The 15,494-nt window shown below is 39.9% G+C and overlaps 1 protein-coding gene across 12 annotated transcripts in view; it reads right to left on the bottom strand.

The window, feature by feature from the left end:
* Nucleotides 1-1,436: 1,436 nt before the first annotated feature.
* GIGYF2 (GRB10 interacting GYF protein 2) overlaps nucleotides 1,437-15,494 on the bottom strand; it is a 77,710-nt gene continuing 63,652 nt past the window's right edge. For 6 of the 12 annotated variants that reach the window (XM_054835768.1, XM_054835772.1, XM_054835773.1 and 3 more), the window contains 12 exons: nucleotides 15,332-15,432; nucleotides 14,371-14,532; nucleotides 12,416-12,517; nucleotides 9,396-9,554; nucleotides 7,963-8,199; nucleotides 7,255-7,377; nucleotides 6,429-6,632; nucleotides 6,101-6,301; nucleotides 5,635-5,794; nucleotides 5,120-5,289; nucleotides 4,597-4,744; nucleotides 1,437-2,725 (listed from right to left, as the gene is read on the bottom strand). In XM_054835768.1, the coding sequence (XP_054691743.1) occupies nucleotides 2,658-2,725; nucleotides 4,597-4,744; nucleotides 5,120-5,289; nucleotides 5,635-5,794; nucleotides 6,101-6,301; nucleotides 6,429-6,632; nucleotides 7,255-7,377; nucleotides 7,963-8,199; nucleotides 9,396-9,554; nucleotides 12,416-12,517; nucleotides 14,371-14,532; nucleotides 15,332-15,432 (1,835 nt within the window). In that variant the 3' untranslated portion in view covers nucleotides 1,437-2,657. Of the gene's footprint in view, nucleotides 2,726-4,596; nucleotides 4,745-5,119; nucleotides 5,290-5,634; nucleotides 5,795-6,091; nucleotides 6,302-6,428; nucleotides 6,633-7,254; nucleotides 7,378-7,962; nucleotides 8,200-9,395; nucleotides 9,555-12,415; nucleotides 12,518-14,370; nucleotides 14,533-15,331; nucleotides 15,433-15,494 lie in introns of those variants that run through there. The other 6 variants (XM_054835775.1, XM_054835776.1, XM_054835777.1 and 3 more) reach the window with 4 other exon arrangements.

The following is a 15,494-nucleotide window of genomic DNA, read 5'->3' as shown; positions in this document are numbered from 1 at the left end:
AGCAAGGTCCTCAGGGTTTGACAAATTATCGCACATTTTCTCTGCTTGCATTTCTGCATTTTCATTTAGCAAATCGATGAATTGTTCCTTTCCTGCTCCCCAGCTGAGCTGGAAATTAATAGGCTTTTGCTTATTTGTGACACATTATAGAGTAGTCCAAAATTAGCTTGTAGAAATTGGATCATACCATTAAAAAAACAGAAAGTACTTATGAACCAGGCACCTTATATGCTAAAAAAAAAAAAGAAGGTATTAAAATCAAATTAGCAGCCTAAACATGTGTTGTTCTCTCCAAAATATCAGCTAAACATAATGCAAAGGTACTGTGTAAGTTAGGTCTTAGTATACTGACTTCATGTTCTTTGTGGTCATATGAATGGTAGAAGAACATTTATCATTAACTCTCACTGGGATTTTCCACACAAAAACAAGCAGCAAGTAGGAGAAAAAAAAGAAGAAAATAAGATTTTGTCTAAAAAGGGAAGCCTACAAGGTGTCCATGTGGACTTTATGCTGATGGGAGAAATAAAACCTCTCATTTAGGGAGGGGAATCGGAGCGGGTGGGGTGGTTACCAACTGGCAAAAAAAGGCTCCATGGCCGAGGGTTTATACTAACAGAAAACCAGCCGTGGCTTCATCTCTCCTGCACAAACACCAGCAGCATGAATGCACGTGTTTCTGTACAGAGAGGGGGGGAAAATTAAAGCTTTCTTGTCAGAATTTTCCAATCTCAACCTACTAGTGTTTATTTGAACTCTAAAATTATCAAGTAGAAAAAACCCACCGGTATTCCTCACCAGGGAAGAAATAAAGCAGCAGTTGTTGTTCCACATCCTGTGTATTTGCTTGTTGTTTCTTGATGAAAACTGATGCGAGTCGAGTTTTAGGTCAGTTTTAGCACCAGGAATTCTCAAAACTCAGCTTTGACAAAAGCAAGCAGAAAGTTTTCTCTCAGATATAATACAACCAGGTTTTATTTAAGTTCTCTCTTTTTCCCCCCCACACTGGCAAAAGTTCAGAGGGAGTTTAAAGTTTTGTAAACATTTTAACTACCCCTCTTCCCCCTTTTATGAATTTACAAAGCAAAGGAGACAGGGAGACCAGATTTGCAACAGTTCCAAGTCTCTCCATGCTATTGGATCCAAAAACTATATACAAGTCTGCAGCAGTCTCTGTATAGTTACTGTACATGTTGGGGGGGCAGGGGGAAGAGAGAGGAGGAGGGGAAGGTGACCCCAAAAAAAATGAATAAACCAAACGAAATAAAATCCAAAGCCAAACTGCTCTTGAGCAACTCAAACTGTTTTCTTTAGGCAGTGATGACAGAATGACAGACACCTTTATACAACTCCACCAAAACTGTAGCGTATCTCCCTTGGCAGGTTATAACTCTCTGGGAACGGGAGATGGGACCAGGGGGTTGAAACTAAGTGCATTTGGCAGTTTTTGTTTTCTTTCTTTTGTGGTGTGCGCGTGTGGGTGGGCGGAGAAGGGAAGGTGGTGTTAATCTTTCGGTGAGGAAGGAAGGTTATGATTCCATAAATACTTAAAGATTACGGATCCCAGTGACGGTGTGTGAAATACTTTAAGGTGTAGAAGATAAGCAGGGCCGTCATTGCACATAGCTTCGCCCTCCACAGTCTCTCTTCATGACAAAAGGGCATCTCTGCTCGTTAACCTAAGCACTGCTTGAAATGACAACTAGCTAAGACTGCCAGGGTATATATCTGAAAGCCAGTGTTCACCCTCACCAAAGACTAAAGATCCACACGGTAAAGATCCTACTGTCTCTTAAACGAGACAAATTTGCAGGAAAAGAGCTCAAAATAAACTGGTCCTAACCCTCCGAAGGTAGCATTTAAGGGATTAATTCAACCTGAAAGAAGAGATGCCACCCCCCTTTTTTCCCCAGAGCAGAAGTCCCCACTTGTCCAGGAAGGCTGGAGTATGCCGACGGGGAACTCCACCAGCTTCAGCATCACCACCTAACGAAGACAGACTCGAGCTTTCCCTCCAAAAATAATGTGCTGAGAAGGGCTGGCAGGGGGTGTGCAACTTCAAACCAACCCAAGCTAAACTGCGCCCGCCACCGCCCCTCTCCTGCTGTTGCCAGTTCTAAGGTTAGCTTATGAATGCAACTCCTGGCTTGGGAGAGCACCTCTTGCCCTGATGGAGCGTGGAAGTCAGTATCTGTGTGGCATTTTGGTGTTGACCAACATCTGTTAACCACAAACACTCTCTCTCTCTCTCTCTCTCTCCACGACTGCACGTGTTGGATGTGGTAAGAGTAACCAGGAGAGGGAAGCAATGGTTTGCAGAATCCCAATTGAATTTTTTTTTTCCAGGTATGTCAGCAGAAGAAATCACAGCACAGTGAAAGCTTGCTGCCCAAATCAGCCTCGTTGTGAACGAATCCTATCTCCCACCCTCCCAGGACTCTGAACAAAAGTCCACTCGACTGTAGGCTGACAGTAGGAACAACGCCTGTGCAGTCCTGGGCAGAAAGGGTTTGCTGGGGCTAGAGGAAGTAGCCTGAGATGATTTGATTCTGTGATTCACTGCGAGGCGAAGAAGAACGCACGGTGGAGAGTACTGTGTCCAAAACGGAGAATCCATGGTTAACAGATGCAGGAAAAGCCAGCTAATTTGCACATGCTCAGTAGTCTTCCAGAGTCTCTATTTCTCCCATATTGAGCCGCTCTGATGAAGCATTCACTGAAAACCCTGTAAACCAAAAAGGACTTGTGTTAAAAATCTTGATGTGATATATTGTATTTGATGCAATACATCTGTTACGTGCAGTAGCATGTGTAAGCTAAAGTGATTAATACACATCAAATAAAAACTCAGGGAAATTCAGCAAGGCTAGAGATGTAATTACCCAAACTGTTGGGTTTTTTCCTTAATACATCAAAGAAAACCAATTGTATATTCAGGTAAGTATCACTTGGTCTTTAAAAACGGATCAGCAGAAGACTGGTTTCAACTTTCATTTAAAAGATGTCATCTGCAGAGCTAGTACGAGGCGCATCTAGGCACAACGGTGACACAGCTCAGCAACGTCTCGGAAGGGAGCGTGTTTGAGTCAACTGGCACTTCGAAAGCGCCTGTCAACACTGTACTTACATGGTCCAAGAGGCAGAAAGACACATTTTGTGAATTGTATTTTAGACTTTAGAGTCTAAATACACTTAACCTATGAAAGCTAGTGGCAATTCCGTGTATTTCCATGCTTATTTTACAATCTCTCTCAGGAGTACGACATGAAAATGTACAAAGTTATACAGGGCTACGCAGATGGCTCAAGATGCACCTAAACTGCTACCCAACTTTTTATACGTAAGTACTGAGGACATGACAAAAGCATGAGAAAAAGCAAACCCCATTTTCTACTAGGAAAAACCTGAATGTATTATATGCAACTTTCCTACTGAAATCCAGTTTTTATGGTTGCACCAACTGTGTATGGAGTATGAGAAAAAGGAAAGTTTTCCTGTGTAAGGCTACTAAACACAAACCTGACATTTCATTGTCTTGAGGCTTGCTCTGTGCTAGAAAACAAACCGCTTTTCACAGTCACTATCTTCAACAGACAGAAAGCGCTCTGTTCGGTAGGTTTAAGAAAATTGGTCTGGCTCCCTCTCGTGGCAGTATGTTACCTAAAAGGTTTTGGAGTTGTTTTGTAGTAAGAGCATACTGATTTTTAAGAAGGTGCATGTGATTTCTTTTTTACATTACATGAGCAGGTTTTAAAATTATTTGATCCAGATCAGACTCACTGGATTGGCATCTAGGCGTGGCATAAGTCAGGACTGCACTGAAAAGCTCAGTATACTTCAATGCAGAAATCATTGATTTAATTGAAGAGTATTGATTTTGTTGAGAACAAAAAGGGAAGATAAAAAACAAAGGCAGAGCTCTGTTAGAGCCTCAAAATGCAGTGACTTCCAGGTGACTAACACCAGGCTGCTTTACACGAATATGAGCTAAGTAGCACCAGCACAACAAATACTGACCCAGTGCAGTGCCCTAGTTTCCTTTTTATCACACTGCACAAACGTGCACACATTTGTTCTACAACAATACTACAGCGATGCATTACATCCCACAATGCTCACTACTCATGTACTTGTATCTTAAAGGCCACTTTAAAGAAACCTTTCCGTCAATGCTATAGGGGCCGGTTAACTATCATCCTCACAGAAAAACTTGTGACTATTTTTCAACTTTTTTCCCCCCCCATAAGATCTTTGACATCTTTTCTGAGTAGGGTTGTTAGCTCATGTAAAAAGGTAGGAAGGAATAGAGGCAAGCTTCAAGAAGCTGTTCCTGATGAAGAAACAGAAAACGTGCTTTTCTTAAAAGAATGAATTAGCATTAATTCAATAAAACAGGAAAGGCAGTTTAAGTGGCATCCCTGAACCACTTAAATGTCTCCAGGTAATAACCAAGGTATTGAAGAGGCCTTTTCATGAGGGAAAGTTCAACAAAAGTTTTCCATGAAATTGATATAGAATATTTAAGGTTAACAAGAATTCTACACTCTACAAGGCTTTTCCCAAATTAAACGTTAATTTCTAAAGATTAAAACTGACCTAACAAGCTGGGATCTGCACGAACCATTTTCTGTTTCTTCTTTTTCTTCCCGCTCTGCACAGCCTCAAAATTGGATTGCTGGTTGTTGCTCTGATTGGTCTGAAAGACCGAATGTAGCGAACTGTGGTTCATGCCCCACACTGAATCCTAGAAAACAAAGTACGAGATTTTGAAGTGCAATTAAGTTTGGTGTATTTATACTGAAAACATTCAAAGAGCACTTTCTACATCACATGTGGCAGCACTAGCCACTGATGCACCAATCCAACACATCTACTTCATCTTTCTAAAGCATATCCTGGATCAGCACGCTAAGACACTTTGATCTACGGTTGGCCTCCACGGTTAGTTATACAGGATACTTGATTCTGTAGTACACATTTGAAATCTGCTTTATTCTCTGCATTTCACGTAACCTGTAAAACCCTGCTCATCCTCCTATCAATCCAGCAGAAGCGCGGACTCTTCAGACCCAGATACAGTCTCTATACACTCCTAAGGACTGTAGCGTCTAAGATTTACCTGTTGCTGCTGCTGTTGCCGCTGCTGACTGGCTTTCTGTTTGGCACGGCGCTCAAGAAACTGCTTGGCAAACTCCTTGGCCTCAGGAGTGTCTCCGAGATAGGCTCTGATATAATCATGGACCTCATAGGGAGACTCCACTTCCTTCAGGAAAGAAACAAACGTGGGAACTGCAAGAAGAAGGTAGACCATGAGGGGAATGCATGTTGATGTGTGAACACGTGCATGCAATAAACACGAACTTTGGATTTCCGTTTCAAGTATTTGCTAATCTAGTGGCAATTGCAAACAGCTTGCCCTTGTAAATTCCCTACAATGCAATGCTTCATCTATTCTGCAGTCAAAGCAAGGATAAGAAAGGCAGCTAATGTGATGAGAAGGAAAAATAAACTGACAATTCTAAGGGTTTTAACATTACTTTGATGTCATTACTTTCCCTCAGAACTGTCTAGTCAGGAAACAAACTGGGTATTGTTTCTCACAGTGCGTCATTTGCATTCCTCCCCACCTCTTACCATCTAAGTTGTTGGCTGTGTTGAGTGCATGAAGCATCTGTTCACACCACTGAGTAAATCCATCCTGGGCTTTGTTAACTCCCTGGAACAATTTCAACAGCTTCTCCTCTTCTTCTACCTTCTTGTTTTGTCTACTTGTAATACCTACAGATTTACTGAGGTAAAGAAAACACATATAATAAATGATAAATTACCAGACTTATAAACAGTCTCGTATGTAGTACACTGTTACAAGACTCACTAGATTACAAGATGTGAACACAGTTTAAGAACCAACTAATTTTCCAAGTAGATGACAAAATAAATTGTGAATGGTCACCTATTGGCTATTTTTGTTGTCAAAACAGATCCTGAGTGACACAGGAGAAAAAAAGGCAAACACATGAAGATGTTATAGCTTCTAAGTGATCATCTCAGGAGTGGTAGCCTTTCTTTGCAAAAGCTCCTTCCCCAATTCCTACCTGAGGCTGGCATTGCTTTTGTTTTTATTGGTCGAGTTACGAGGTCCCACTTCTTTCACTGCATCATCCCAGAAACCCATGTTTGAGTTTTTGGTATCAGCATTACTCCAGATGCTACTGACTAGATCAGATGCCCACTGGTTGCTGGGATTAGTGTTTAGGGAGCCCCACACTGAATTCCCAATGCTGGTGTGCAGGTTAGAGTGCTGTTGAAACATAACAAAGAGATCCTGGTTATTAGCACCAGAACTGGCAGAATAGTAACGAACAGACATGGAGAACTGTCTTCTACTGTTTCCCGCTACATACTGATTACATAAATACCCTACGTACCGTAGTATTTCTGACTCTGTTCGGCTGCTGGTGCTGCTGTTGCTGCTGTTTCTGCATCTGCCTTGCCTCTTCCTGCTGTATCTCCAGCAGGGACTTGGTGGTGCCTGTTGGTTTGGTGACGTTACCCCAGCCTGACAATTTTTGCTGCTGTTGCTGCTGCTGTTGCTGGAGGGCCTTCATTAGTTCACGCTGCTGACGCCTTTGCTGTTGCATGCAAAACAAGAGTGCTTGTCCGTACTTTCAGAAGATCATTACTATTCAAAATCTAGCTGGGAAACTGGTTTTAAACTGATTTCACTCTCTTCTGGACAAGTCTGGCTGACCTATTATTTTTTGAACCGTTACAGTTCCTCCAAAAAGGGAGACACTAAGTAACTAATAAATACAAATTGCTCATTAGCCTAGGACAGAATAAATTCAACTAATCATGATTGCAGCAGGCTAAGCATTTGGGGTCTTGGAGGAATACTTTCTCTCCTACCACCACGTGCACACCCACCCCCCCAAAATGCCCTGGTCTTGTGCAGATCTGCAAACAAATTACAGTATACAGCTGAAATAATTTTATATTGCTTTGTGAACATATTATACTCCTAAGGTTAAAAGAAAAAGGTACAGATTCCCCTCCTCCCAGATATTTATATTAAGCAGTTAGAAAAACCTTCAAACAAGTACTTATTGAACCTATGCCTGAAAGATAGTATTTTACCTGAGCTATGCTATTTCAAGAAAACATTCCTCATCCTCACTATTCCTTCTAATTGACAGTTAAACAGTCACATAGTTGAGTCCACTCTAACAAGTTACACTCTGTTAGTATATTTACCTCTTCTCGAAGCTGCCGTTCCCGTTCTTCTTCTAACTTTTGGATTTCTGCCAATGACAGTGTGGTCTGGGATTGGCAAGCTCCTGAATTTGATTGCTGACCCCATGTTGAAGATGAAGGGAGCTGGGCCAAAAAACCCACATCATTAGGAATTACAAAATGGTTTAGAGAATTACTGCTGAAGTATAAACATGAAAAATCAGTATGAGCCACAGAGGAAGAGAAAGCCCACCTTTAAACTTTAACAAAACATTGTAAAGTATAAAGTGGTATAATTAAGTATTAAAAAGTACACTCAAAGTATAAACTGTGTGTTTCTTTGAATTGCTCTCTGATGTATCATAGTGTCAAAGACGCAGTGTATCAAGAATAAGGTAACAGCAATCAATTTTGATTTCAGAAACTTTAGACACTCCAAGCTTTAGAGACTTTGCTCTGGCCCTTGCTCATTGCAGCAGAATAAACATCTCTACTCATCTGTGAATCCCTTTCCAGTACATTTCTATCGACTGAACCTTTTTCTTTTGTGTTTTGCAAATTATCTTCCTCTTCTTTCTCCCGTCACTTTCAAAGTCAACTATTTACCCTCTTCCCTCTACAGACAGTTCATCCCTCCCTCTGTTCAAGCTAGTCTAGACAACCTTGAATCCAGCTGTGGTTTTACTTAGTACACTGAACGAAAGTCGTCAAACTGTGGAAACACATTACCTTCATTTGTGCAAGTTGCTGCTGTTGCTGCTGCTGTTGCAGCCGTCGTAAAGCCTCCTGCTGCTGCTGCCTCTGTCTCATTATTTCTTTCTGGCGCTGGAGTTCCAGCTCCTTGCGCTTTCGCTCTTCTTCTTCGAGCCGCTGTCTGGCTGCCTCCTCTTCCATGCGTAGCCGACTTTCTTCAAGTCGCCGTTGAGCTTCCTCCTCTTCACGTGCCCACTTGGCAGCCTCCTCTTCCTTCCCAGGACATAAAGAAGAGTAAAGTCTAAGTAGACTTAGAAAAATCTAAATTACTTCTACTCTGTGTTATTGAGATTCTGACAGAACAGAGAGAAGCCTTTGTATCTGTAATGTGTGCTGTTTAGGTTATCCAGCTTTACATTTCTCAGAGCCCAATAACGTAGTCTATATCCCCTCAAATTATAGGTTTCCCATTGCTCCACCAAGGGACCTGGAAGAGAATGACTCCTCCCTAGTTCAGACTAGCTAATTTCACACCACTTTCCTTCTAGGAGTTATGCACCTTTCAAGGTTGAGCTGCTATCTGCTTATACTAATTACAGCCAAGCACTGCTATACTTTCAATGGAATAAAACTTGACAGGAATAAAGGAGAGGTGTGACATAAAAGAAGAAAGTAGATGTTTACTGTTGTTGCTGAAAGCTAGAGTTGCAAAGGAAAAGGTGCTTCTGCTAACAAAGGAGATGACTGAATGGTGATCAAGGGGATCATTGACAGAAATGGTGATCAATGTCTTTCTTATAAGGGAGGGCCCTGAAAAAGAATCTTTAAGTAATAACTGGCAATTCCAAAACGGACCTGAAAGTTAATGTGAAGCCAATCATGTCTCAAGATTAGTTTGATTTCAGGACTGTGACATTATCAATTAGGGGGCTGGAAGCTCAAGCACCCCAATATGGACTTCTAAAGCTCACCCCAAGGGGAAAAACCCTGTTAATAATAAGGCAAGAAAAGGGAAGAAAGCTGCAGCTTTGATAATGGGTATAGTCTTGGCATAATACAGAAAGACTGGAAAAACTGATCATCTCAGATGATGTTAAAGATAACAATTCAATAGTAAAGGCTCAGAAAGTGACAATTCAAAACAAGTTATTATTCTGGTACTGTACTCTGCCTTTCTTTTGAAGAAAAGGGTAAAAATACCATGCTGCAAAGCCATTCTTAAGGCTCAAACAGGAAGGAAAACACTCATTCAACACAAATCTTTTTTCCAAAGGGGAGATCAGATTCCGATTATTTAGTCTGAAATGAGGATACAGGAAAATAACCTATTTTTCATTCACTTGATACTGTCTACAAGCTTTGCCTTCCTCCAACAAAACTCATGGTGTCTCAGGCACAGATACAAGTTTCAAAGCTGGTTCATTCTGGCAGCCTCCATAATATAATAGGTCCCGTTTGCCATTTTTCACCTGTTTACGAATTAACTCCTCTCGCTGCCGTCTTTCCTCCTCTTCTCTTCTTCTCTCTTCTAATCTTCTAAGTGCTTCCTCCTGTTGTTGCCGTTCCTCTTCCTCCCGCTGCCGCCTTAGTGCAATTTCCTGCTCTCGTTGTCGCCTCAGGGCTTCCTCCTGGAGTTGGGAACAAAATGTCAATCTATAAATGCCATTTTATTGATGAACTGCATCAGAACACAGACTACAACATGATCTGGCCACATAAATGGCCTCAAGAAAAGCTCCTTAGCTCCAAGCTAAGCAGTACCAAAACAACTATATTAAACACCACAGACCCACAAGTTAACAAGTTTTTTGATGCAATGTGCATCTCATACATAAATGAATTATATTAAAAAGAAACACATTAAATCATTGCCTATCTTTCGTTTTAAAAAGAATGGTGTTGAGAATGAAAACAAAGGGTAAGACTCCTCTCTTCAATATGTACTAACTGTACTTGAACATATATAATTTTAGTGTGAAAGTATCAAGAATTCCTTTTTTAGGGTGTCAGCTATTAGTTGGAAGCTTTTCCTACTTAGAGGAGTTTCTAAAGGCTGACTACTCAACTGCACTACAAAACTCAAGCCACATCTCCAGACACAAGCTGAAGAAGCTCAATGCACTTAAGGACATTATAAGTTCCAGAGATGTGGAATTTCCTGAAAGGGCTTTGACTGGGCTGTTCCTATACTATTTAAATATCATGGGTGATGAAAGGTTTCTTGAGGGCTTTGATTTGAGGCTATCCCTAAATTATTTAAATAGCTTCCAGCAAGTTATGTTTTGCTTTCCAAATAGCAAAGTCATTAACTGAAAAGTAAACATCAGCACCCTTGAGCAATATAAACAGAAACTTTTCCATTCTGCTACTTGCTTTTTGGAGGAACAGGGCACAACCAGCCTTCTGCTGGCCTCCTGTATATTGTTAAACAGGAGTGCATCTGTGCAACTTTTCCCCCGAGTTCTGATTTTTCCTTGCATAAAATAGCCCTGCTTTTTGCTGCCTTCTCTCTGAAGTTCAGCAACTGTGTTAAGCCCACCCTGCTTTTCATCCCTTCTATTCTTCTCTCCCCTAACTTATCCTACCAGCTCAACCCAAAGTTCCTACTTTTTGGACAAGAGCTTTTCTTTTAAGCTTTCATAAATACGTTTTTCTTGTGAACAATCAATACTGTGCAATTGTAGTCTTGCAAGTTTGGGGGTTTTTTAATAAGAAACACATTCATAGGATGAAGAGAGACTAATTGTGCAGCATGGATATAAATTTTGAACTCTGGTAAATCAAGGAAGTTAATTCTGAAATCTAAGACCCTTTTACTAAATCTGATATCAAACCTTCATATACACACAGCACAGATAAACTGCAATACAGTTCACTGAACAACTGGACCAGCTTTCTCTCTGACAATGGCTAACTTCAGATGTCTACAATATAACTGTCCAGCAGACAGAACATTTTTTATAAGCAATCCTATGGCACTGAAGAGTTGCTGGCTGCAAGCCAAGAAATAATTCATTTTCCTGTATATCACTTAAGTGGTTTAGTGCTAAATGTAAGTGCTATAAGTGTAAGTTTTTATTCCACTAGCTGGACATAAAACAGTAGCCTGTGAAGCATTTTCTTGTTAATCAAGTCCTTGATTTGTCATATTCACAAAAGCTTTGAGCACAAGACACAACACCTAGACCATTTTGTTACTTGGGCCTGTAACCGAATTAATTGGACACGTGCAGTCAAGTCACAATAATCACGTGTCCCCAGTACAAGTACTGAAAAATTTCTGCTTGTTTCTTTGGCTGAAAAGTCTACTGAGGAGGCTGGAGGTGTGCCAGTCTGTTTTGTTTGACTTAGAGACCACACACCAGGATCTCAGCTCAGGATGCCTAGCTGCCAGCCAGGCTGGGGGGATGTTTGGCACTAGTCATTGACATAACTCATAGTACCTGAGAGAGATGAACAAAGTTACCAAGTCCTCTTATGTGACAGCAGTTCACTGACATCTCTGCCCTACCCTCCCTTTGGGAAATGAGGCTAGAATTGTCATTAATAAAGCTGTAGGGATCTCCTCCTTGCTCGTGCATGCCAGGAGAGACACTATCGAATGACAGCAATTAAAAAAAAAAAAAAAAAAAGACATCTCTCCCCTAAAGAACTAAAGAGGAACAGTGCTGTACGAACATGAGGAAAAAATCTGCAAGCTGGGAACCACATGGCTGATCTAATTCTTTTTTCCTACCCTTCACAGCTATAGAAAAGGTTATCTTAATATTTACTTCTGTATCATCTTATTATTCAGTTTTTGTTTGAGCATGTGACCAAAACCATTCAAAGCTCTTCAGCTTTCTGCCACTGACTTGCGTGGGAAACAGACTCATTCCTTTGGCTCTTACTGCTCCCATATTCGTGGCTTCCTGCTCCAAGAGAATCCCAATATTCTTTAGCATCTTTTCTAATAATTGTTTTCAAGTACACATATCTTGCTGTACAGACAACTTGTTTCAGATCTTTTAAAATATCTATAATATTGTAGAAGATCCTTAAGTAGCAAGCCTCATTGCAGTAGACACTGGATTCTTAAATAAAATTATTGAACTTTTTCCAGTTAGTAACACCTGCAATTCTGCTTGTCTATGTTACTAGGGCTTACAAATCTTTTAGTTTTGTGAATCTCATCTTTGAGCCAGGTACTTTAAAAGGAGCGCTAAAGATATAATTCAGAGAAAACAATTATTAGTTAATTAAACCTCAAGTTTTGTTCTTGAAAGCGATCAATCATTACAAAATAGAAGACATCAGACCAGGAACAAAAAAGAAATACAGGAGCTACACAAGTTGGGCATTACTGTTTGCAATTCTACAGTGCAAGTAATTGATGAAAACTATGAACAGAACTGGATTCAACATTTGGTATGACATTTCATCCTACAGAATTGAATTTCTATTAGGTTTTTTTTATTTAGAATTCACCATCAACAGCATATTTACTAACCTTATATACTAGTCTTTTATGCAGTATTACATCAAAAGCCTTCCTGAAGTCCAGGCAGATTAAGTCTACTGCTTCACCCCTCTCAGCTCTCACTGTCATCTCCTCAAAAGAAGTTAATCAAATTTGTTAAGCATCATCTCCTCTGTATAAATCCATGCTAATAAATCAGTTCATCCCTGATTCTACAATGCCTTCCAGTACAGAAGTCAAATTCAAATATTAGACCAGTTTGTTCTTTGGTTGTTTTTTTTTTTTTTAAATACAGAACACAATATTATTTTTTCTTTCCAGAGAAGTGCTTAAACTCTTTGTTACCTTTTTCAAGACATCACTGCTCAGAATTAAGCATTGTGGCAATTATTCCATTGGTAATGGACTAAGATACTTGCTGTTACTGCTTTTCAACCCCATTCTGCTTCCTCCTTGTAAATAATTACTTCCCATGACATCTCAGAAAGGGAGAGTCAGATTGTTTACTGTACAAATCCAAAGTGGACAAAAATTTTGGAATTTAATGGACATTTCTAATAAGTTATACACAGCAGCAAAACTGTTAATCTGAAAAGAAACAACCCAAGTCCATTCATTTGAAGCCACCATGGATGAAACACATTGAATTACCAGGTGATCAGCTGAAAAATTAGTTATTATTAAAACAGATCTAAAGCAACTTAACTCAAAAGTTAAACTCTTGAGTATATTATTGCTTTAGTGCTACAGTAAAGCTTAAACTCTAGCACCAAAGGATGCTTTTCCACTGTATACCATAATGACTTGCTGTACACAAAGTAGATATATTAAAGCAAGGAGCCATTGATTTACAGACTTTATTCTTAAAGATACCATGAAAGCTAACTACATATCACACTGCAGGGTATTAGAAGAGATCTTCAGTGACAAAACCCAAACGCTGAGTGAAATGAGGACTACAACTAACTTACGAATGAAATTAAAGATTCTAGAGGCTTCCTCAGAAGTGTCTGATCCTTAAACCAGGAAACGCACTTTACAACTGCCTACCTAAGCACATAGAAAATATTATAAAGGATAAAACTGTTTATTACTTTCACCTATTATTCACGTGCTACTTTACAGGGCATTTATTGACTAACTCCTTAGTAAATAAGCTCAACAATGCGCTTGCCCTTATGCACATGCAGAGCAAAAACTGACTTTCACTGTCCTTCCCTCCTACAACACTTAAGGAACAAGCAATCTTTCTTCCATACAGAATTCAGGAGTAAATGCTAGAAACATCAAACTAATGTCGTCTCCATTTTGTATTCTTGTAAGATTAAGAACATACTACAACTTCTACATTCTACAATTCTCCTGCTGCAACACAGACGACATCATTCATTTTAACAAATCTGCTTTTCCAAAGTACATCCCTTCCTTTCCCAAGTATCAGCTCAAGAAAATAAAGCTGACAGACTCTACGGCATAACTTAATCACTTATTCAAAAAAGTTATTTACTAAGTTGAAAAAAACCAGGGAAAAAATAAGCTGTTACATCACTTTTTTCCACTATAGGCCTCCACATTTCATTCACTTGAAACAGCTGCTCAAGCTCCAGTCTACTCCAAAACACACCCTTATCAAAACACTAGACTGCATAAATGGTGAATAAAGATTAAACATACAGTAACTGGGCAACTAACTAAAGTCTAATATTGACACTAAGAAGTTGAGAGGGAATATTCCACACAGAATAAAGCCTCTCGGCTCACAAACAGGAACCTATCTTGAACCATCAAAGCCCATTTCTCAGATTGCAGTTGGGGCTCTTAAACTTCAAATCAAGGAAAGAATCATTTCATATACTCACATGAAAAATATTAGAACTGTCTTCATACACACCTACCAAAGATTAATTAGACCCCACAGGATTCTTAAAGTGAGTTTTAAAAAGTATTAAAATTAATTAAAGATGAACTACATTGAGGAAACTCACTTGCTTCCTGCGGGCCAGTTCTTCTTCTTCCCGTCGTTTCCTCTCATCTTCCTGCTGCCTCCTAAGTAGCTCTTCTTGTTGCCTCCGAAGCTCCTCCTGCCTTTTCCTCTCCTCTTCCTCTCGTTTGGCCCTCATTTCCACTTCTCTCCTCTCTTGCTCTAGCTACAATTCACATAAAACTATACTCAGATGCAGGTAACGTATTCCTACACCATTTCTTAGGGCAACTCTGCTGAGATTATAGTAACAACATAACAGATGGAAGCCTCTGACAGATGCTCTCCCTTAATTTTACCTATCAGCTGGCTGCCTACTGGGGTCAGATTCCTGAAATAGTCTAGAACAATTTCTGATAATTTCTGTTCTGTAACGAACACCAGTTCTCTAGTCAGTCTTTCTAGATCAGCTCCTTAAAATAACCTGTGACTTTAGAAGCTAATAGCAAGTTGATTTGCAGTCATCATAACATAATCAGTTTCAGGACATGTACGAAATCATACAGGTTGAAACTTACTCTAGTATTATTTTTGTAAGTGTGAAACACCCCTGACAAATAGGACTCTTACAATTCCCCAAACTAATTCTGGTGAAAAGATGCAAGGATTAAGAGAACGACTACCTGCTCCTACTCAGGGTTTAGCATGACAGGTCATTATGATTCCATTTTAAAACAGAGGTGGCTAGTGAAGAGTTTTTAATCACAACTGTAAAAAATGTAACCACTACTTTAGAGGTCAGTAGTATCTCCACAGCAATGGTTTCCAAACGGCAGTCCACAAGGATTTCATAACTTGTTTCTATAACCCATATTCTCTTTATGGTGTTTTCCACGAAAATCTAATCAAAATCATCCAGAGTGGTCTGAAGATTGAAGAGCTAATAACCTTCCATTGGCTCAAGAAACACCGTTACATTGCAGAACAGCAATCCCAACTTCTTACAGTACAAAACAGTTTCTGACCTTTGCAGCTTTGGCCTTCTCGAGCTGCTGAAGTTGTTCTAGAGCTGGTCCCTGAGCTGCAGTATCAATGGGGAGATCCCAGACACTGCTTCCTTCCCAGACTAGATAGTGAAGAAAAACAAACATTGACAAGCAAAAATAAGCACATCAACAAACACACAAC

Source organism: Grus americana, chromosome 9 (genome assembly GCF_028858705.1).
Source record: "Grus americana isolate bGruAme1 chromosome 9, bGruAme1.mat, whole genome shotgun sequence".
NCBI lineage: Eukaryota > Metazoa > Chordata > Aves > Gruiformes > Gruidae > Grus > Grus americana.
Note: the sequence above shows the minus strand (reverse complement) of the source record. Positions and strands in the feature narration are given on the sequence as shown.